At 41.9% G+C, this 24,288-nt stretch overlaps 1 protein-coding gene across 9 annotated transcripts in view; it reads right to left on the bottom strand.

Annotated features, from left to right (window-relative positions):
- Positions 1 to 880: 880 nt before the first annotated feature.
- FGGY (FGGY carbohydrate kinase domain containing) overlaps positions 881 to 24,288 on the bottom strand; it is a 387,509-nt gene continuing 364,101 nt past the window's right edge. For 5 of the 9 annotated variants that reach the window (XM_069480063.1, XM_069480065.1, XM_069480068.1 and 2 more), the window contains 2 exons: positions 6,351 to 6,412; positions 1,325 to 1,709 (listed from right to left, as the gene is read on the bottom strand). In XM_069480063.1, the coding sequence (XP_069336164.1) occupies positions 1,628 to 1,709; positions 6,351 to 6,412 (144 nt within the window). In that variant the 3' untranslated portion in view covers positions 1,325 to 1,627. Of the gene's footprint in view, positions 1,253 to 1,324; positions 1,710 to 6,350; positions 6,413 to 8,275; positions 8,529 to 24,288 lie in introns of those variants that run through there. The other 4 variants (XR_011234566.1, XM_069480062.1, XM_069480070.1 and 1 more) reach the window with 4 other exon arrangements.

The raw sequence follows: 24,288 nt of genomic DNA, 5'->3' as shown, positions 1-24,288 counted from the left end.
GGTCATCCTACTCAGTGTGTACTGTTGTTATCCTGAGAATCTTCTAGGAGCTGAGCCCCATAATAATATAGGCATGGTCCAGACAATTGAGCTAAGTGCTTTATGTGTATTATCTCCTTTAATCCTCATTACAATCCTATAAAGTAGGTGCTATTAATATCTTCATTTAAAAATGAGGAAACTGAGGCTTAGGAAGGTTAAGGACCTTTATCCAAGTCACACATCTAGTAAAAGAGGTAAGGCCAGGCCCAGGATTCCAAGCCAAGGCTCATAGCTGTCATGCCATACTGGTTTCCATCCTGCCTGTCAACCCTCCACTTCCTCCTCCTTTTCTGGCTGATGTGCTACCTGCAGCAGGTGCTTTCTTGGATTGCAGCACCTCTCACCATGTGCTGTGATGGATTTATTTGTCTCTGCCTTTCGGTAGACAGAGAGCTTCCGGAAAGCAGGGACCATGTTTTATTTCTTCCTGTAACCCAGTGCTTCGTGCAATGCCTGGCACAGAGTATAATACTCCAGAGGATGTTTGTTGACTGATTTGTACCAGCTTTTTCTTTCCTACCTGCTGAAGTCTCAGCACTTCATCTAACCAGACGCATCTGAGCTATAGCAGCTCTAGAATCAACATTAGCAATTACTCTTGGGTCTGAAATGATGTATGTGTTTATATATGTATGTATACCTATATCTGTGTGTGTTTGTGTATTTGCTGTGGTATCAACTGAAACAACTATAGCCTTCCAAACACTTGCCTACATCAAAAACTTTTAGCCATCACGTTTCTTCAGTTGTCCTTAATCTGAAAACTTTCCATAGCCTTTATCTTTATGACATAGATATTTCTGAAGAATGTAGTCTATTAAAAAAATAAAATGCTCCCCATTTTGGGTTTGTCTGATGTTTTCCTAAGATTAGATGCAGGCTATGCATTCCCAGCCAAAAGGATACTTTTTCCTTCTCAGGCTAGCACATCTGGAGGAACATGAGGTCCATTTGACCATCTGAAGTTAATTTTGATCACTTAATCAAAATGTTGTCCTGTTTCTTCCCAGTATAGTTAACATTCTTTCCTCTCTTGTAACTAATAAACAATCTGTGAAGAGACATCTTAAGACCATGCATACATCCTGTTACTCGTCAGAATCCCCTCCTGGATCCATTGATGATTCCTGTCTGTACCTATCTTTAAAATACGATGATTGCAACATGATGATCCTGTAATTAAATGCAATATTTGACTCCAGACTGGATCCTGTACAGGAGAGAAAAAAAAGCCAAAAGGACACAGAATAAACATTAGATGTCCCACTAAAAGCAATACAAGCTTTTTATTTAATAGCTGACATTGAATCAATTAACAACAAGGTCTAGTCCTATGTGGCCTATGACCCTATGCGAAACTTGTGTCACTAGGATGGTGCCTGTATGGAAACTGCCACCTAAATAGCAGTGGTGTTTTGAAATGGAAGACACTAGTTCTGATTACACATGTCTCAGGTTTCTTTATTAAAAGACAATATAGAAACGATGAAATGATACCTAAAAGGTCTTGAATATAAGATGAAATGACACAGGGCCCTAATGCAACGACACAGAACCTTCTGGCATCAGCACCTGTAAGGCCTGTTTAGTCTCCACTCATAATTGCTGAATACTCCTTCTGGTGTTCAACCAGTTTCAGGAATACTTGATATTTCTTGTCATAATATCTGTGGGAGAAAAACGAATACATTGAATGATCTCAAGACAAAACTGTCATGTAGCTTCCCCCTTACATTTAGAAAAATGAGAATAGATCTGCTATGGCAGTGGTCCCCCACCCCCTGTTAGGAACTGGGACACACAGCAGAAGGTTAGCAGCAGATGAAACTTCACCTGTATTTACAGCTGTTCCCCATCGCTTGCATCAGTGCCTGAGTTCCGCCTCCTGTCAGATCAGGCACTGTCTCCCCTCACCCCCACGTAGGACCATCTAGTTGCAGGAAAACAAGCTTAGGGCTCCCAGTGATTCTGCATTATGGTGAGTTGTAATACAATGTAATAACAATAGAAATAAGGTGCATAATGTGCTTGAATCAATCTGAAACCATCTCCTCCTTCCCCCCGTCCATGGAAAAATTGTCTTCCATGAAACCAGTCCCTGGTGCCAAAAAGGTTGGGGACCTGTGTCCTACGGTAATGTTGACATCTCCCAGTTTTTGAATACTTACAGCACCCCAAGCAGTGGACTAGTGTGTTTCATACCTATTATATATAACCTCCATGAAGTGGTGTTATCTCTATTTTAGAAATAAGGACATTTGCTCAGAGAGACATACACAAAGTAGTATAGCTAAAAACTGGCACAGCTGGAATTCAAACTCATATCTGTCTGACTTCAAAGCCTACACTGCATGTACTAAAAGGCTCATGCTTAACAGAGACCCCTTCACATTCCCAGATGCCATAAATATCTCCTGCATGACTAGCCCCAGGTTGGATGACTGGTATAAAACCACAGTCTGACCAGGGATGAGACTGAACATTTCAATCACCCTTTTGTGGATTCCACACCTAGATTTCCTTTGCAGACTGCTTTACCCAGGAGTAAAACCCCGTGGATACACGACTAATGCCTTTCCTGGAGCTGTGCCCTGCCTTCTAGGCGTCTCATAGTGGACCTCGCTCTCCTGTCCTACCCGGCTGACTCTACAGGTGAGACCTGTTAGAACTGGTGTTGGCCATGAATCAGATGGCAGAGCAGCTGAAGCTGCTTTGGCATCATAATCCTGAAAGGAATAACAGCAGGCTACACAGATAATACTTGTAGATTTGCAACTTTGTCCTTATTCCTCTCAAGAGATCCTTTCACATTTCCAGATGGGGAAACTGACATGGGGTGATGGGTTGATAAAGGCAGTTTAGCATGTCTTGGTAGATTCTGGGGTGCACTGAAAAGGAGCCTCATGAGAGAGGTTTGGTGCAAGCTTGTGGATTGGGGGAGAGAGGCTGTACAGCTGGATATACACAGGGACTTCTACTTGTCGCACAGTTACGTTAATAGGAGTCCCTCTACCCACCCCCCACCAACATTTCTACCATAGGCATTCTGGTAACATAGGAGCATAAAGGGGCCAAACACAGCGTTAAGAGGTGGAATCTGAAGCCTGGGTTTGAATCTCAGTGTGGCCCACTACTGTATGTTACTTAATCTATTTGCACTGAAATTTGCTCCTCTGTAAAGGGAGTTAATTATAATAGGATTTACCTCAACAGAGCTACTGTGTGAATTAAAAGAGGAGATATATACAAAACACTTAGAAGAGTACCTGACTGATAAGAAGTGATTTAAGTGCTATATTTTTAAGTAATTAGTACTTTAATATTATCATCAATCTAGCTATAGGTAGGTACTGCTGAAACCCACTCTATGAGCCTTCAAATTTTTTAATCATAGAATGATTTTAGGGATGATTTTCCCCTTCTAATGGTACTCAATGACAATATAATGGTAAGCAATTCTCTCTCTATACGAGATGGATTTCCTAGACTTTGGAATGTTAAAACTGCTAGAGGGGAGATAGGGTTAGTATCCCTTTCTCATACACTTGAAGATTTCCAATTTTAAGTCTGACAACTTTGCAGCAACTTTGTTCACTGGCCTTATTCTTTAGATAAGGGGAATCATACAGTATTTGCCTTTTTGTGATTGTCTTATTATTTCACTGAGCATAATAACCTCAAGATTCATCCATCCATGTGTGGCCTATGTCAGAATTTCCTTCATTCTAAGGCCAATACTCCATTGTATGTATATACCATTTTTTGCTTATATGTTCCTCCACTGATGGAAATTTAGGTTGCTCCAGTGGTTTTGGGTATTGTGAATAATGCTGCCATGAACAAGGGTGTAGAAATATCTCTTTGAGACTCTGCTTTCAGTTCTTTTCAGGTACGTACCCAGAAGTAGAATTGCTGAATCATGTTAATTCTATTTTTGGTTTTTCGAAGAGCTGCCATACTGTTTTCCATAGTAGCTGTGCACATTCCCACCAACTGTGCACAAGTTTTCCACATCCTCACCATCATTTGTTATTTTCTGTTTTTTTTTTTAATGGTAGCCATACTAATGGGCGTGAGGTGGTATCTCATTATAGTTATGATTTTCCTAATGGTTAGTGATGTCGAGCAGTCTATCACGTGCTTATTGGCCATTTATATATCATCTTTGGAGAAATGCCCACTCAAGTCCTTTGCTCATTTTTGAACTGGGTGGTTTGGGTTTTTGTTGTCGAGTTTTAGGAGTTCTTTATATACTCTGGATATCAATCCCTTATCAGGTATATGATTTCCAAATATTTTCTCCCATTCTGTGGCTTGCCATTTTACTCTGTTGTTAACGTCTTTTATTGCACAAATTTTTTTCAAGGTACTTTCAAGTAACTGTTCTGGAGTCACATATAAATTTGGTCTGGGCATAATGATGAGATTTGGGGTCATCCTAAAATTTTACTTATTGAACTACAGTCCCTAGATTAGTCTTTCTGTGATTCTGACTTTTTAAATCAGCTGAATCCTCTCTCCTCCAAATTCTCCCCAACTCAATTAGTTGCGTCTGCGTGGCACAGACCTGATTAAATGTCTGTACAGCTAATGATGTAATTGGAGGCAATGAGATGGGAGAGCAGCTCAGAAGAAAACTGGCTCCCTCTTTCCACTTGCAGATCCCTGGGCCGCCTGCAGAGGGTGCCATAGCACCGCGCGTGCCGCCTCCTTCCCAGGCGACAGCTGCCAGCGGCCAGCAAGAAGCCAAGGATGCTCTTCAAAAGGAATACGTGGGGCTTACTGAAAGAACTGAAGAACAGACTTCCCCCCAGAGTCTTGGGAGGGTCAGAGAAGAGATGGAGCAGAATAATCTGTTTCTGATTTCAAGAAAAGAGGGCCACTCCAGCTGCCCTCAGGGGAACAGAGGGATGGCAGCCCACAGCCCCACTGCCAGTGGGAACTCGGATGGCTCCACGTTCTGCACGGAGCTGCACCGAGCTGCCTCGTGCAAGGGTCTGCTCCTTTGACCCTGGCATTTAGAGAAGGGTTTATATTCAGAGAGTTAACAGCCTGACTCCACTGGGAGACAAAGAAGAAAATGAAAAGAAATTGGGGTTCTTTTTCCATGGACATTTCCAACTCTGTTAAACAGTGATCAATCTTGCTTTGGTGGTATCAGTGCCTTTTCCTGTCCATTACGTGAGGGGGAATTTGCTTTTATGTCTTAACCTCAAATACTTTCTTAAAATTATAAGGCACTGCACAACCGTCCCTTCCTCTTGAAACTCACTGCCAGTGAATTCATGGAGGTCCTTTTCATCTCTACCCGGGATTATTGAAAAAAGCCTTTTATCATTCACTCTCTACTTCTATCCATTGCCCCCTCTAATCCATCCTCTAAGGGGGATCTTTCTCATCTACATTTGACCAGGTCTCACCACTGCTCAAAATTCGGCATCCCTGTTCTGCCTGTAGGATGAGGTTCGAGGTCTTTAGTGTGGCCTCCAAGCTCTTTAGGAGTGGACCGTCTGCTTCCCAATTCTGCCCTCCCCCAGTCCCACTTCCTGCCATCTCACACTTTATGTTTCAGAATTAAGAATTGTTTATAGTTAACCTGCACATACCATGCTGTTCTCACTTTTATAATTTGCGTATGTTATTCCCTCTGCCAAGAATGTTACTCCCTGCCTTGGCCTGTCTAGCCAACCTCCTCTCAAAAGCTTCCCCTCATCCCTGCACTGTCATATCCCTTTCTTCCTTGGGTTACTGTGTCACCTAGTGATACTTCTATTGTGGAGCATATCCCTTTGTTCTGAAAGGATCTATGTGCACAAATCAAACTGTGTCTTATTTCCCTCTAAAGCCTGCCTGGAGTCCAGCATAATGCCTTGAACATAGCAGGAGCTCAATACATTAATATTTTTGTCGAATTGGGGTTAAAACATTAATCAAGATCATTTTGTAGCCCTCAATGCTAAATGATACGAAGTGTAAAAGAATAGACAGATGCTACCGGGTCCTTGGATGGAAATGGAAGAGACCTCTGCTTTAGGACAGAGAAGACAAGATTTGCTGCCAACGACCTAGGAAAAAGAACACTGGCCTGACAGTTGAGAAGTTGGCATTTGACCCCCAGGTCTGGCCCTACATAACTCTGCAATCTTAGCTAAGTGAAAGTGACTTTAACACTTCGGGACTTAGTTTTCTCAACTATTAAATGAAAGCACTGGGTTAGCTGACCTCCTAAGTTTAGTCTAGATCTACAGTTGCATGCATTTGTATCTTTCAGTTTTATAGCACTGTGCATATAAAAAATATAAACTTACTTTTTATCCTCTTGTCTCGGGAAGACAACTTTCCCCACTTTGCTCATTTTTGCCATTGCCTCCTGTTAAGTGGAAAACAACACAGACAGCTGAGTTGGAAAGCTAAATCCAAAGTGAAGCTTGTCACAGCAAAGGACATTCTTGTTAGAATTCTCTTCCCTTTAAGATATTTGGTTAGTCTCTATTTTTTTTTCAACTTATTTTTCTCTGGTAGCAAGAATAAAATCCAATGAACATTTAAAGTTACATCTATGACCGCACATCCTGAGCTTAATAAACAGTTGTATGTTGAGGCCTCCAGGGCATAAACAACCCAGACGACAAAGCACTTCTGTGATTGCCTCCAGGGACTGTGGGAGGAATTATTTCCCCTCCTCATCACCTGGACACGGGGGCATAAGAAGGCATCAGAATCAGCCCCTGAGTACACTGCCTACTTAATTAACACAACAATGACTGGATGGAACCCACTTTGCACCTGTACTTTAGGATAAAATATTTATTAATAAGACCACTTTAATTCAACTACAGCTCTTTTTTCCAGCAGTCTATGAAATTGTGAGTACAGACGTGGGACCTCTGGGCCGAGTCTAACTGACCCGGGTTCTGGGATATGACTTCAAGACATTCTTGTCTTTACCGTGGGGCACTCAGGCAGATGACATGTGACAGCATCTGGGAGGACACGGTATGGTGTGTACAGCATCAAGATCAACCATAGGTCGTGTTGGCTCCATCACAGGAGTGGAAAGGTTGGGTTTCCTTGGGCAGTCTCCTGAGGCTGTTAAGGCCATGAGAAAGTTAAGGCGAATGGAGTGAACCCACACTTTGGAGTCCAACAGACCAGACTAGGGAAGACTGCAAGCAATAGCACGCAAAGCTCCACCAAATAGGCCCAGTCTTAGGAGCAGCTACTGAATTTTAATTGCTAAGATTGTAGTCATTCTGGGATCACATGTGTACAACTCCTCATTCCACACATTTAGTAACCACTCACTACGTGCCACACACTGTGCTATAGATACAGATTTGCATACAACAAACTCTTTGTGCTGGATAAACTCATATACTAGCAGGGGGGGAAAACATGTAAAAAGTTGACTACCACACAGAATGTAAGAGCCCCTGGGTATCTTTAAAACATATCCAAGTGTCCCTCTGACCAGCTTTGACACCCTACTGAGACTGACTCATTGGTTGGTTGAGTTTTCACGCTGCTAAGTACCTCTCGACACTCTATGTATTTACTGGTTTATGTGTTCATTATCTGTCCTCTCCACGCCTGGCCCTAACCAGGATGTAAGCTATGCAGGGAAGCGGCTTTGTTTATTCACTGCTGAATCTCAACACCTAGAATATTCATAAAACATACCGAGCCCTTTTATGTGCCAAGAATAGCACTCCATATATATGTGATTGAGAGAGGAAGACTGCGCGGGCCTTTCATCAAGGAGCTCACCATAGAATGGAAAAGACATTTACCATGATCAAAATAGAGTGTGATAAATATTATGCTAGAAGCAGATAAACTTCTTTTCAATAGTTATTTGAGGGTTAGGAAACCTGATAGCTTTTTCGTCTGCTCACTGACACGAATTTCCACTCCTGCTAGCTTGTTCTACCGACTCTTTCACAAGGATGGCATGAACATTCTGAACTAGTCATCTGTTTTCCCAGCCCTCAACAGAGTTGGAAGTGCCGATGGGGAGACCAGAGCTGCTAAGAGTATCGAGCACACTGACAGCAGAAAGAAATGGCAGCCGTAAGGAGGGAGGAGATTTTTTTTAATTATGAGAAACTATTGACAAAGAAACCCTGGGCAAAGACAAAAACTAAAAGGGCTGTCTGGAGCCGTTTTGTGAAGGACCAAACAGTCAAACGCATTGCAGTGAGGCTGCTGCCTGCCACAGAACAGGGCTGCTCACCCTGGCCTCCGTCAGAACATCTTCCTCCCTCAGGGCAAGCACACGTCTTGCTGAGATCAACTTCGCCGCCCCTCCTGTTTTGTCCTTGCCTCTTCCTCACGTTGGGCTCTGCTGTACTTCTAGGGGGACCCTGCCTCCTGCCACCAATGCTGAGCCTTGGACATGGCCCTGGGAAAGGCTCTTCCTGGTCGCATGCGGTGCCAGGGTTGAGACAGCATTCTAGGATTGCCACCGTGGGTGGGGTCCGGGAAACCTGGATTATAGAAGGTACTCCATAAATGCCACTGTCACAGACGTGTGGACAAATGCAGACATCGGGGAGTTCTTTCTTCCTTTCTTCCCATCACCTCTGCTTGTTTTAAAAATAAATTATTGAGAAGCAAACACTCACTGTAGAGATTTCAAAGGTTTAAAAAGAGGTGTTTTCTCAAAAAGTACAGATTTAAATGTGAACCTTAGCTCAGGGATCAGGTCTACTGAGAAGATTTTTTTTCTGACTCATCCCTGCTGCCTGCCTCCCACCTAGACCTAGTTATTTGCTCTCACAGCAACGTGTGCTCCTGTCCATCACGGCATTTATGACATGGCACCACCATTTTTTATTGACAGATCAGCCTCCCCAACTAGACTGTGAGCTCCTTAAGGCAGAAATTGTTATAATTATGTTCACTGCCAAAGTCAGCATCTGGCATATCGTATGCAGCCAGGGAATGTCTACTGAATGAATGAACTTAAGGATAATACACGTGAAAGAATGTTAAAATGGAAGTTTTGGCTGAGATCTAAAGATGACAGATATAAGATACCAGAGCAAGCTGGAAACAGACCACCCTGAAGAATCTGTACAAAGGGTGCCCGAGGACCCATTAATCAATTCTCAAACCCTTCATCCACTCGGAAGGTCAGACAGAGATGGATTTTTAGGAAAGAGCTGTTGGTTTATTGCACGTCAGGCCTCTTTCCAGGGTGAGGTGTGATGGGAGCCTCTCCCTTCGTGAGTCAAGAGAACAGGGCTCCACTGAGACCAATAGAGCTGGATGCATGTCCTGAGGATGTGGCACACAGGGGCTTGTGTGTGACTCTTGCCTGGAGGAGACGAGCTGGCTGGCAGCTTCAGCGCAGACATGAAGGACAGCTTGCCCTGGGATCAGCCAGCACTGCCACTCTGTCAGGCTCAGGCTCCCAAAGGCATGCCTGCTTCCCCAGGCCTCGGTGGCCCACGTGTGAGAAGGTGTCTGGGGGTGTCTTCAATCCTGTCCAATATGGCCACCTCGCCAGGCAGAGCAAGTCTGAGTAAAGAAGCTGGAGGTGAGCTACTGGGTTTCTAAGAATTAAGAGAAGAGTCAGGAATCTACTAGAATAGAGAGGCATTAACCAAGACAAAGATACTTCAGGTGAGAGGTTTTCAGCGGTGGAGGTGCCCCAAAAACCTCTGTGATGGAGCCTAATGAGAACAAGAGCTAGCTGTGAACACCACTAGGCTAGGAGAGCATGGAGCCCATGTATGACAGTGCTGATCAGACAAGGAATTTCCTACACCCCTAATGTCTCTTCCCTTATACCTACTAACCACCTCAGAGGAACAAGAAAAAAGCAGATGCATGTTGGAGAGGAAGTGAGTGAGGAAGAAAGAAGAATCTGATTACAGCTGCGTCTTCTCATTTGTGGCAGACCCCAGGTAGAGAACCTGGGAGGCGTCTTACCTTTACCTTTATATATTCCTCAGTATTTGGATTTCTGAATTTTGGCTATGTTTCACAACTTAACGGGACCATAAAACCTGTTATCATTTAAGTGACTTTGTACTTATCTAAAAAAAGTAATGGAACCACCAGAATTTTAAACCAGGGGAGGGAAAAAACTAGCACCCCTGCATAAATGTAAAGGGGCAGTGGGAATAAAAAATAAAGTTGATTTTTGATTCTGCCTCAATAATTGTGTTTGTGCTACACAACTTTTATTTGCTTTACACAGCTTGTTAAACACACATTACATATGCGTAATAAAGATCTGATGAAAATATATTAAAACAACAGGTTGGAGAGCATGGGTGATCATTTCTTTTCTTTGTCAACTTGTTTTTTGCATTTTCTAAATTATCTACAGTAGCATATATTAATTTGATAATTGTAAGGAAAATACAAATGTACTGCATCATACATACATATATATGTGTATATATATATATGTATGTATATATATATATATATATAAAAGTTATGCTTACACAGGCAGTCAAAACGACTCGGGCTCCCTTTCCACTCTCCTGGAAGGCAGGGCTCCTTAAGAGTCCTTGGCACCATCCAGAGAATGTCCAGAGAATCAGTGCTGTCATCAGAAAGAGCACTGCTGAGTTTTCCAATTTCTCCAAATAATTAACATAAAACTGAAATCTCATGATCCCACTGGCTGCAGTAAATCTGGAAATTACCACAGCATAACAATATGAATTTATTATGGAGATGCTGACACATGCTAAATATAGTCACCCCCACAATATATTTCTGTTCCAAAGGGTTTATTTGAAGTTGGCCTCCAAATTCCCACTTTTTGTCAGCAGGCAGGAGCCGGACAATCTTAATTTGTAGCACGCTACCCTCTTTGTTGGAGAGTCTAGACAGCACAATGAATACAGTGACTTTTCTTTTTCCTTTTTGCCCACACAATGAAAGCTTTTTAAAAACAAAATATTTTGCAAAATAGCATTTTAATCACTTCTTTTCTTTCTCTCTATAAGGCAGAGCTATAAATAAACCATGAAAGTTCACATTTGATTGTCACTTCTGAAAGCAAGTGAAGGGTTTCTGCAGGAAAAAATAGGGGCCCTGTACTATGGCCATGAAAGACCCCATTCATGGGTTTGACCCTTCCCCGGCGTGTTGAGGCCGAGATACCAGTCAGCACACACTGCTCACCACTGCTCTTGTGGCAGCATTGGCAATCACCAGGCCTCTGCATGGGCGGGGGAAACACCCAGTTCTCATGTGTTGGGGCCTGGCTTGGGAGCTACCAAAGGGCAGTAAGCTGCATGGAGCGAGTGACCAGGGAAATTAGGCTACAGAAAGAAAGGGGCTCCAGAACCTCTGGAGAAGATGGAGATTCCATGAGCGGTAGACATACTGATGTTGGCAATCTGGAGAGCAGGGGATCTTGTACCTTCTCCCCTACCCAGGAGAAGGGGAATAATGACCTTAAGACTTTGGGGAAAACTATCAGGTAGTCTAGACTGAGGTACCAAAGGGCACCGCAAGCTTGGCAGTGTCCAGAGTCACGATCTACAGGAGAGAATTAATCAGGACCTGGTGTGGTGAAGGCTAGCTACGTGTGAACTCCCAGAAGGCAGGAATTATGTCACTGTAACCCTAATGCCTAGCACAGTCCTGGCACTTATAGGTGCTTGTTAATGTTTGCTGAGTTGTTGAAGAAAGGGGTGATGGCTTTCAAAACACAGGCAAGGTGAGATCACCAAAGCCAGCAATTAAGTGGCATATGTACACTCCAAGGAGTGCTCATGATTATCCATCAGGATTCTGGGAGAAAATATTGATTTATATGAATTTTTTTTTTTTGAGACAGAATCTCGCTTTGTTGCCCAGGCTAGAGTGAGTGCGGTGGCGTCAGCCTAGCTCACAGCAACCTCAAACTCCTGGGCTTAAGCGATCCTACTGCCTCAGCTTCCCGAGTAGCTGGGACTACAGGCATGTGACACCATGCCCGGCTAATTTTTTTTCTATATATATTTTAGTTGGCCAGATAATTTCTTTCTATTTTTAGTAGAGACGGGGTCTCGCTCTTGCTCAGGCTGGTCTCAAACTCCTGACCTTGAGCGATCAACCCGCCTCGGCCTCCCAGAGTGCTAGGATTACAGGCGAGAGCCACCGCGCCCGGCCTATATGAATTTTTATTCTAAAGAAATGAATTAAACTTTACTAGCTTTCAATGTGCAGGTTGTCACTAGATCTATCAGTTGGGACACATGTCACGGTCATGAGTCACGTAAGATGTGTGAGGTTTCTCGAGAGGAGAGTGGGAGCTCTGCAACCTCAAGGGAGGGCAGCGCGGCACTTGCTTGTATGTCCTCAGCTTCGAGGATTTGCTGCATGTTGTTGTTTGCATATTTCGGGTTGGTGATTTATAGGGATTATCGAGTTTTATTTGAACTAACTCACCAAATGGGCAAGTGGCTCAAAAAGATTTAGTCAATGGATTGCAAGTGATGGTGACAATTCAGATGCAGGTAGACGAGAAAATGGTGACACTTACTCAGTATTAGTTCTTCACATTATAAGGAAAAAACAATGAAGACTTAGTCAGATAAGACAAGAATTGCCAAAAAAGTAAAAATTATCAAGAAGACTGAGATATGAATACACAGGTACATATAAAATCATTTAGAAATCATTGAAAATAATTTAAATATCATTAAAGACACAACTGGTCATGAATATATAGTATAGCTTTACATATTGCTAATGTTAGTATGAAGCCATCATGATAGGTAAACAAATCTGAAATATGTTTTGTTTCAGCTATATTTTACTTGTTTTATAGAGTAAACAATCTATAAACACTGCATAATATGTTCATATTTTTTCACAAATAAGTTTTCACGGATTGAGAATGCATGCTCAAATTTTTTTTAACCGATGGGGTATATGATCCAAAAACACGTGGTGCCCATGGACCCGGCAGCCAACTACCACTACCATTGCTATGCGATTGTTTCCCAGGTGCTTACTCTGTGTTGTGCTTTGTGTGAATTGTTTTATGTACATGACCTTTTTGACCCTCAAAATGACTTTTGACACAGATATTATCATCTATTCCCACTTTATGAATAAAGGAACTGAACAAAGAGAGTATAATAAGTGATCAGCCCAAGGTCACAAACCAATATATAGTAACGCCAGAATTCAAGCCCAATCTGACTCCAGGCCATTGCTTACTTAGCCTTATACTCAGACCTGATGGTACTATTCTCCCTGTAATGAAAAAAGCTTGATCCTTGAGTCCTCTAGGCTTGAGTTCAAATCCCATTTCTGTTGCTTATTAGCTGTGTGATCACCTTGAGTGAGAACGAGTGTGTGTGTGTGTGTGTGTGTGTGTGTGAGATGCATCAATACAGCACACTGTACCTTTTTCTACAGAGGCTGACACATAGCTCTGAAATCCATGAATCTGCCTTCTTGAGGAACTCTGACTCATTTTACTGGAACAACAAGTTCACATGCTAATGTGTGGGCTGAGAGGCACATGACCCCTCCATAGAAAAACAGAAAATATATCAATGTGATTTTCCCTCAACAAGCATAAGAAATGGCTAGTTGTTCTTTTATTTATTTTTGGTTTTTTATTTTTTTTGATGCAGTCATCTTTTGACCTGCACCTGGCATTCTGTGTAATCCCCATGCATTTGAGACAACAATATTGAGAAGCAAGAAGGGATGAGAGCAAAGAAAGAGTGGGAGAGCGTTTTCATCAGTAAATCATAATATGAACACTGGCACCTCTTTTATAACCTTAAATATACTGTATCTATCTGTCTACACACACGCACTTGCAAATCTTGTTTAGAGTGTTGATTATATGGGTGATTTATCAAAATTCATCAAAGCGTACACTTAAGATCTGTGTATTTCACTTTATGCATATTGTATCTCAATTTAAAAAATTGTAATAGAAAAAAGAAAAAGCCCGCTGCATACATACATTGGTGTATGTTATTATATGTATACCCTATGTAATTTTCAACAATAAAAATACCTACCAAGCAGAAATACAAATTTTTAGATGCCCAGCTGTCTAATTTCGACTCTACTATAGACCTCAAATGAGTCTCTTGATCATAAAGGAGGGGAGGTGTGGAGGCTCTCTCACTCTGTAGAAAACAGGGATGTTGCGGAAAGACACAATTCTGACTACACAAGCTTGCTCCTGCCCAGAGCCTTTCTCCTTCCCAGAATGCTCTTCTGGATCTTTCACTGTCTGGCCTTCTCACATGACTTAGGTCCTCTTCAATTATAACATCTAAAAGACTGCCCTTGGCCACTCTTGGCTGAAGCAGTCCACTTCTCTCAAATACCACCCATCACACCATCTCATTTTCTTATCTTCGTAGCCCTTCAGAACACACAGCATCCTCTGACGTGATGCTGTTAGTTTGTTTGCTGTCTACCTGCTCCTCTGTGGCCCTCGCCTCTGCTCCACCCTCCTGAATCTAAGCTCCATGAAAGCAGAGTCCTTGGCTTTTGTCTTCATTGATGTATCCCTAGCATTTAGCAAGGGTGTTAGTTAAACGTTAGGTGAAAGCATAAATTTGTCAAATGCCTACTTTATGCAAGGTACTGTGAATATATATTGTGCCTCATTTGATCCTCCCAAACATTCTGTAAATTTACAATGAGGAAACAGAGGTTCAGAGAAGCTAAGTGACTTGTTTAAGCTGGTAAATTGCTAAGCTGGGATTTGAAACTTGCTTTAACTCAGAAATAAGACCAGGCCCATTCCTTGAGGAATTCACAGTCAAGAGACAGATCTCTAGCTTTCATTCATGACGATTTGCCTTCCTCTGATGACTTTGGGGCCCTGTAAAAAACCCTAAAAGCTTGCTTTCTCCACTGTCAAAGATAAATTCGGTTATGATCATTATAGTGTGCTTACAAAGTCAGGAAGGTGGATTCACTGATGTATAGAAAGACTGTTCATATTAGTTATTGAAACAAACAAAATTACTACCAGCTGTCTGACCCTGAGTAAGAACCTTCCCCTCCCTGGGACTCACTTTCTTTATCAGTAGAATGAGGGGGTCGGGTTAAATTATCTCTGAAGTCTTGGCCAGCTCTGCAATCTGTTGGTTTCATGCACATATGTTTTTTTGATTAACTCTCAGTTGACAAGTTCCTCCCTCCTCCCCATGGTACATTTTATTAGGGTTGTACTAGGCCCACTCTGACAGGGAATATGCCCATCGTGTTTCCCCAGCAAGGTAGAGTTTCATTCCAATTCAGCCACAGGCAAACGTGGTACAGGGGAGTGGTTCTACGCTGGGTAAGGCTGTCAACCTCTGTTGCGACATTTTGAGATGGAGTCCTAACACATGGCTTGGCTGCTAGGGGGTTCAGTCCAAATATGAGTAGTAAACAAATATTTATCCTATGTACATGAATTTGACTTGCCTTTTATGAGTTTTCTAAAGGCAAAAATATCAAGCTTCTTGCTAAAAGCATCAAAACGATTATAGACTCTAATACTGCAAGCCATCACTCATCTAATAATCTATTGTTGACAGAAAAGAAATGATTCTGCTAATATTTCTGACTGAGAAGGCAAAAAGTACTTCAGTGAGCTATAATAAAAATAATTCTAACAACAGTAACTCAATCACAATAACAATAATGGCAGCTAATATTTATTGAGTAGTTACTATGGCCTAGCATTGTATTATTAAACACTTTACCTACTTCATATGCCCAATTAAATGATGAAGAAAGCAAAGACATCTGCACTCGAATGTTTATAGCAGCATAATTCACAATCGCAAAGATGTGGAAACAACTCAAGTGCCCATCAATACATGAGTGGATTAATAAAATGTGGTATATGTATACCATGGAGTACTACTCAACTACAAAAAACAATGGAGATCTAGCACCTCTTATATTATCCTGGATAGAGATTGAGCCCATCCTTCCAAGTGAGTATCACAAGGATGGAAAAACATATACCACATGTACTCGCCATCAAATTGGTACTAACTGACCAACATTAAGGTGTTCACATGGTAGTAATACTCACTGGGTGCCAGTCAGGGGGGTGGGAGGGTAAATCCACAACTAATGGAAGCGGAGCACACTGTATGGGGGAGGGACACGCTTGTAGCCCTGGCTTGGACAGGGCAAATGCATTACATGTGACCAAAATGTTTGCATGCCCATAATATCCTGAGTAAATTTTTAAAAAAGGAAAAAAAAAAAAGATGAAGAAACATATAGCTTTGAAACCTATGCTTTTAACCATGCATTGTGGAAAAAAGACTTCAGTGATATATAGACCACAATCCAAATCCTAGCCCTGCTATTTAACATTCTGAGTCTCAATTTCCTCATTTTAAAGATGAAATACCTATTGTACAGGCCTGTTTGGGGGAACTAAATGCTTAACAGTGTAGATATTATCATTATTGCTATTTACCCATCAACTGAAATGAACTTAATTTTCCCAGAAACTTTATTAAAAGGTATGAGCTACCATGTATACACTTCAGGTTGGTGGGGTGGGCAGGCTAGGGAAGGAGTTGGGTGTCGATATTCTGCGGCTTCTTGTTATCATTTCCAGACAAGTATTCCTCCATCTACACGCAAAAAGCCCTGCTCTCTGAGGTTTCTACCACCTAATGATAGAGACACAATGATACATATCTTTCCTGCAGCTCACTGCTGTCACTGTCAGCCTCTGGCTTCCATCTATGTTGTTAAATGAGGCTCAGGCTCCCAGACTGCAGCCACTCTACCCACCTGGAGGTTTGTCACTGTCATGGACGACTTCAGTATCTGTTTATAAGACCCACCCAATGCTCCAGTGTTATGGTTTCGAAATGGTTCCACCTCCAGGGACTCTCATCCCCACTTCAATATTCACTCCCATAGCCAAACTCTGAATCTTATCATCCACTGAGACTGCTATACTTAGGTATAAATTCCCATATACTAACAGCCACTCTCTGATTTCAATTGCCCATTAGTCCAGCTCTCTCATTTGCTCTATCATTTGTGCCAAATGCCCTTCTCTACCTTATGGCAGTTTCCAGAATCTCTATCCCTTTCTTTTCTTTCAATCCATATACTCCTTGTGGCTCTAATTTCTTCCGTAACTAGCTTAGAGTCCATCATATTTTACATCGAACACATTTCACAACCAGAATCCCTCTAATACTCTCTTAATTGCCAAACTCAATGGGTACCTCCAATCCACAGAAACCACTTAAGCAGGATACACTGCATTTATAAGGGAGAAACTTTGCTTAGGAAGGAACAGGCCAATGGGAGATTGCAACTTGAGACAGCAAAACATTCTGAAAACTCTCCGAATCTGAATTTTGATACTAACACTGCCTACTGCAAAGTTAATTACTTACTGTGAAGATTCTGTGGCCAGCAGATCAGGGACCATAATTGGCAGCAAAGAATCAGAAGTAGTGATGGTATTAACATAGTGAACTGAGCCTCAGCTGCAAGGGATGTTGAGTGGTCACTGGGTCAATTGCTCTGTGTGTAGGCAGGTGAATAACCAAATTATCTAAGACACATGGTGTCTGCCCATCCATCCCTCTATACTCCTTAAAGTTCACTGATTTGGGGGTCTCCAACTCTTTTGAGCCAGAGCCATATTGGTGATGGGGTCTAGACACTCTGGCTTAGCCTTTGGGATTGGCCCTTAGCCTGATAATGAACCCCTCTGGCTCACCCAGAATTCATTCCAAACCAACTTCAGGAAGAAAAAGACAAACAAAGAGGTTGAATCTAAAGCCAGGAGTTAGGGAGGCCAAGGATGGCACCAAAGCACCAAAACAAGAGAAGGGCTGGAAGGAAACTGGGAAGCAAGTAAGATAAGGAGAGAGCAGAGGTAAGACAGAGAGAAGGAAAGGCACGGAGTGCACATTTTGGACAAATCACTGTGCTGTCCTTTTAAATTGGTTTATAATCTTTTCTATGTTTCCAAAGCCCCCGGGCTTCCCTCTATCTTACCATTTAGCACACAGTAGGATAAATGTTTATTTACTTCTATGTCTTCCCACTGGACTGTGAGATATAAGAGAGCAGAGGCCATTAACTTCATCTGTATTCCAGCAATTGATATAACTGATGCAATAATACAAAAAATGCATGTTAAAAGCAATTTTAAGCAATAAAAAAAAATGGGAGGTATTAATTTACCAGACTTCAAACTATGCTACAAAGCTGTGGTTATTAAAACAGCTTGGTATTGGCACAAGAACAGGGACACAGACCAGTGGAACAGAATCGAGAATTCAGATATAAAACCATCCTCATGTAGCCATCTAATCTTTGACAAAGCAGACAAAAACATACTCTGGGGAAAAGAATCCTTATTCAATAAATGGTGCTGGGAAAACTGGATAGCCATATGTAGAAGACTGAAACAGGAACCAAACCTTTCACCTATCACAAAAATCAAGTCACGGTGGATAACAGACTTAAACCTTAGGAGTGAAACTATTAGAATTCTAGAAGAAAATGTGGGAAAGCCTCTTATAGACATTGGCCTAGGAAAAGAATTTATGAAGAAAACTCCTAAGGCAATCCCAGCAACAACAAAAATAAATAAATGGGACCTGATTAAATTAAAAAGCTTCTGCACAGCCAAAGAAACTGTCACAAGAGTAAACAGACAACCTACAGAATGGGAAAAAATTTTCACATGGTACACATCCAATAAAGGACTGATAACTAGAATTAGAACTCAGGAAAATCAGTAATAAAAAATCAAACAACCCTATCAAAAAGTGGGCAAAGGACATGAACAGAAATTTTTCAAAAGAAGACAGAAGAATGGCCAAGAAACATATGAAAAAATGCTCAACATCTCTAATCATCAGGGAAATGCAAATCAAAACCACAATAGGATATCACTTAACTCCAGTGAGAATGGCCTTTATCAAAAAGTTCCAAAACAACACATGTTGGCGTGGATGTGGAGAGACAGGAACACTCATACACTGCTGGTGGGACTGCAAACTAGTGCAACGTCTGTGGAAAGCAATATGGAGATACCTTAAACAGATTCAAGTAGACCTACCATTCGATCCAGCAATCCCATTATTGGGCATCTACCCAGAAGAACAAAAGTCATTCTATAAAAAAGACACCTGCACCCGAATGTTTATAGCAGCACAATTCACAATCGCAAAGATGTGGAAACAATCCAAATGCCCATCAAAACATGAGTGGATTAATAAAATGTGGTATATGTATACCATGGAGTACTACTCAGCTATAAGAAACAATGGTGATATAGCACCTCTTGTATTTTCCTGGATAGAGTTGGAACCCATTCTAAGTGAAGTATCCCAAGAATGGAAAAATAAGCACCACATGTACTCACAATCAAATTGGTTTCACTGATCATCACCTAAGAGCACATTCAGGAATAACATTGATCGGGTGTTGGGCAGATAGATGTGGGTGGGGGAGGGGATGGGTGTATACATACATAATGAGTGCGATGTGCACTGTCTAGGGGATGGACATGCTTGAAGCTCTGACTCAGTGGTGGGGGGCAAGGGCAATATACATAACCTAAACTTTTGTACCCCCACAATATCTTGAAATAATAAAAAATAAAAAATACATGCATGTTGAAAGAATGAATAAATGGATTAATGAATTAATGAATGAAGAAGGAATCAGGGGTAGGATCCAGGATGTCTATATAAAGCAACTATAGGATCTCCCTCGGTTGTACTTTTTGATACTTCCTAACTCTGAATGTGTCAGGTTTACACATTCTTCACTGTCGGATGTTGGGCTGTTAAGATCATAGGCTCTGGACTACCTAGATTGGAAGCCGGCTAACTGAATGGCTTAGACACTTGACTAACCTCTTTGTGCCTCAGTTTACTCATCTGTAAAACAGAATTAATAGAAATAATTACTCATAACGTTAAAAGAGAAAATGCATACAAACCTAAGTTAAATTTGTGCCTGTCACAAAGTAATAGCTCAGAAATAAGTTATTTTTATTGTAATAATTATTATATCCATCTCCACCCCAGCACTACACAAGATCTTGTAGTGTTTGCTCAAATGCTACTATTTAAAGACAGCACTTCCTAATCCGCTGCTGCATGTGACATGCTGCCTGGGCAGGGGAGTGATAAAGAGTGTGGAATACAGGAACCATTCAACACTGAATACCAGCTGATGCCTCTGCTTAAGGAAGGGAAGGAGGATGAACAATGAGTAGAAAGGAGGCTGTAGGGAATAAAAGCTGTAGGAACTTTTAGGTTTGAAAACATGGAATTTATTTTTGGGTTGGACTTCCAGCCCTTTTACATAAAACAAACAAAGAAAACAACTATGTCAGCTGTGTTTACAAATATGAGCTTGCTCTGGCTTTCAAGAGACAGAGGGAATTCACTCCGCTTCCCTCTGGTTACTATATTACAGATAGGAACATGGCACGCTGGAAAGAGAACTGCTCTGGAAATCAGGAGGCTCCAATCCTATTAATCTTAGTCTGGGCTTTGTTATTTTGAATAAGTTGCTTCCTTTCTCTGGATCCCAGTTTCCTCTTATCCAAAATGGGAAGTTTGAGCCAGATAATGTCAGTTTTATTGTTCAAAAAATATATATACTGAGTGCCTCTTGTGTGCCAGGCATTGTGCTAGGCACTGTGGGTAGATCAGGTAACCAGACAGTTCTACTCCCTGCCCTCCTGGAGCTTAGGGCCTCCTGGAGAAACACGGGTATCATGGGAGAGTGTTAGGAAAGAGATAAAACTAGTAGGGGGGCTAGGGGAACTAATTGAAGGTTGATAAGGAGTGGCTGGGTAAAGAAAGTTGATGAAGAGGTGCCCAGGCTGCAGGAATTGCATATCTGAAGGCCCCAAGTCAAGATAATATGGCACATTCAAAGGACTGAAAGAAGCCCAAGACAGCTGGAGGAGACAGAATGAAGGCAGAGTGATAAGAAATGAAGCTACAGAAGAAGGCAGGAGTCAGATTTGGATGGCTTTGTATAATCATGTAAAAGAGTTCTAACATTATGCCAAAGTCAAAGGGAAGCCATTGGAGAATTTTAAGCCAGAATGATCCCATTCATGTCTGTAAAAGGTCACTCTGGCTGATGTGTAGAGAATGGATCAGAGAATAGTAGAAGTGGAGACAAGGAAATGGTTCAAGCAGCCCTTGGAGCAGTCCAGGAAGATGCGAGGGTGGCCTGGACTAGCGTTGTGATTGTGGAATTAAATCAAAGTGGAAGAATTCAAGAGACATAAGCTGTAACTTAGAAAGACACGGCGAGAGATTGATGTGGGGGGGAGACAAGGTGGGCTCAAGGTGTCTTTGCAATTCTGGCAGAAGTGATTAAGGAGATGTGGTACCATCTACAGATGGTGCCATGTACTGGGCTAGTGCCAGTTTTGCTGGCAGAAGTGGAGATGATGAGTTCAGATTTCAACATGCTGACATTGAGATGCCTGTGAGCCCTTGCAGAGATGTTACATAGATGGCTGCAGTAGAGCTGCTGGCATATAAATAGTAAACGAATTCTTAGAAATGGATGAGATGGACAGACCCCTGCAGAAGACCACTAAATAATACTGGGGGGAGGAGAAAGGGGACTTGGAATGAACCATTCAGAGCGGTGGGAGGAAAATCGAGGAAGTATGTTATGTTACCAATGGAAGAGCGTTTCAATGAAGGGAGTGCTCCACTTGGCAAATGCCGCCAAGCGTAAAGCAGGGTAAGGGCTGGAAAGCCCTCTGCGCTCAGCAATGCCCTAGGTTGGCACAAATGACCTAGGCCAGCATGATTTTGGTGGAATTCTGGGAATGGCAGGAAGATCAGTCTCCGTTAAGGAGGCAAGGGTGGTGGGGAGAAGATCAGGATAGTGAGGATAGATACTTTCAAAACATTTTTGACTGTGAGAGGCAATAACTGGAGGGGCTGATAGGTGGAAAAAGGGATTTTATTTTTAACATGAAAGAGTTTATAGCAGCACCGTCGAACAGAAATAATCTGAGTTACACAAGTAATTTCAAATTTTCTAGTACCCACCTTTAAAAAAGTAAAAAGAAACTTGTGAATTTCATTTTAATTATATTTTATTTAACCAATTATACCCCAAATATCATTTCAATAAGTAATCAATACAAAAATTATTAATAGGATATTTCACATTTTCTTATTGATTCTAAGTTTTTGAAACCTGGTGTGTATTTTACACATTTCAATTTGGATAAGACATATCTTAAGGGTTCAGTAACTATATGTGACTAGTATCTACTGTATTGGATAGCACAGGTCTAGAGCATGTTTAAATTCTGATGAGAAGGAGTTAATATTGACGAAGAGGCTCAATACACAGGAGTGAGAGAAGATAATGGATTGAGTGGGCTGTTGGGGGCAGTGGGGGATGGCGGGTCTCTGGTAATTGGGGTGGGGGCGTCTTTTCCATTATAACAAATATAAAGGAGAAATATTTGTGCCTGAATATAAGCAGTGGTATGCTGATAAATGTTCAACAACTGGCTCTACCAAAAATGTTTAAAAGCTCTAATTTCTATCATTTGCCAGTTTCTGTGTTGTAAATATCTCCACTGTGGCCAACTTCAAGCTGTCATACTACCGTGACGGTACTGCACGGGTAGCTGGGAAGAGCTGCGCATGACTCATCACTCCGGCTCACCACTGGATCTAGGACGGTTGGAAGATTTGATGGCAGGTGTCTTTCTAACGGTTTTTATTTTCTCTGTGAGGTAGCTGGTGGTTGAGAATAAACAGCGGGGCCATCTGTCTGAACAAGAGAGGGAAGATGGGGCGGGGATTGGGAAGATTTGACAATGGTCATTGCAGAAAGTAGGAAATTGAGCTGACATGATACATTTAGTTAGGTTCCTGTCAGGAAACAGATGGACACTCACATTGGATCACTGAAGTAAGCTTAATAAAGAATCCCTTTAAAAAGGTTTAGGAAAAGAAACAAGTACCTCGTGACTAGACACGGTGGGAAGCCATTACTACCTCTTAGCCTGAGGAGCAAAGGGAGAGAGCAGTGGTTCCCATCACGCAGACGGAAAGTTGCAGGGAGAGGGCCACGCACAGAATTGTGGTCAATCGTAGAAGGATGGTAGATGGATGCAGCTGACCTGCAGCACCCAGCAAAGAGAGAGATGGGGGAATAAATACCTTCATTCCATCTTGCAGGCTCCAGAGACAGCCTGGTGCCAATTAATACAGATAGAAGCCTGCCTTATGTTTGTATGGCTTTGTCTTATAGCATTCAGAGAGTTGGATTCATTGTGTGTTGGGATTTGGTAAGACAAGATGGGATAAAAGTACAAAAATAAATAAATAAATAAAACAACCTTGTGGATTGACCATGTGGAAAGAGAGATGATGGGTTGGGGGAAGTGAAAACAAATTCTCAAAACAGCTCTTCAAGGTACATGTTAGCCCCATTTTAGAGAGAGGGAAACTAAAGCTCGAAGCATAACGTGGTTGCCAGAGTTAGCAAGTTTAGCTAGTGGTAGAGTTTGGAGACAGGTCTGTCTAGTTTGAAAGCATTTTGTACCTTACCACTTAACCTGCAAGCAAATGGATGATTTGGTTGAACTGAAGGGAGGAGACACATTTTAACGTTCATTTAAGCTTTTAGTTGAAGCTCAAGTATTATTGGAATTTTCTACCTCCTGTATATAAACTCATGCACGCTGAAAAGCAAGGATTCACAAAGACATCCTTGGGCATTTTCACTGCTGGTGCTCATTGCAAATGTGCAAGCTAGGAGGTGGTTGGGGAATATGCAAGGGTGTCTTTTGTGAAATAAAATTAAAGTTCTCAGGAATGCTCTGTTCTCCACTCCATGACTGCTCTGGTCTCCCCTCAAGGCAGTAACTGACCAGGTGACCTTCCTACATAGGGCCAGTGGTTTGGGCAGGAATAGCAGAGAAAGTGTGCCTGGCTTCCCCTATGTGTCTGGTATTTAGGTATAACCCATGGGTATTCCCAGGGGCTTGGAACATGGTGAATGCTTAGGGATTATGGGGGGAAAGGAATCTTCTGGGGATGTTATCAAATATTACATGTTCCAACAACAGGATAAGTGAATGGAAATCAGAGATACAGAGCAGAAACCAGCAAGGTTGACATTCCTGTGGCATGACCTTGAGGCCTGATCTTTCTTGACCCATTTATGAAATTTCCTCATTTATGAAATTTGGCCAATCCATCATGGGTAGTTATGAGGATAAATGAGACCATGAATACAAAGCTC

Source organism: Eulemur rufifrons, chromosome 8 (assembly GCF_041146395.1).
Source record: "Eulemur rufifrons isolate Redbay chromosome 8, OSU_ERuf_1, whole genome shotgun sequence".
In the NCBI taxonomy this organism is placed as follows: domain Eukaryota; kingdom Metazoa; phylum Chordata; class Mammalia; order Primates; family Lemuridae; genus Eulemur; species Eulemur rufifrons.
Note: the sequence above shows the minus strand (reverse complement) of the source record. Positions and strands in the feature narration are given on the sequence as shown.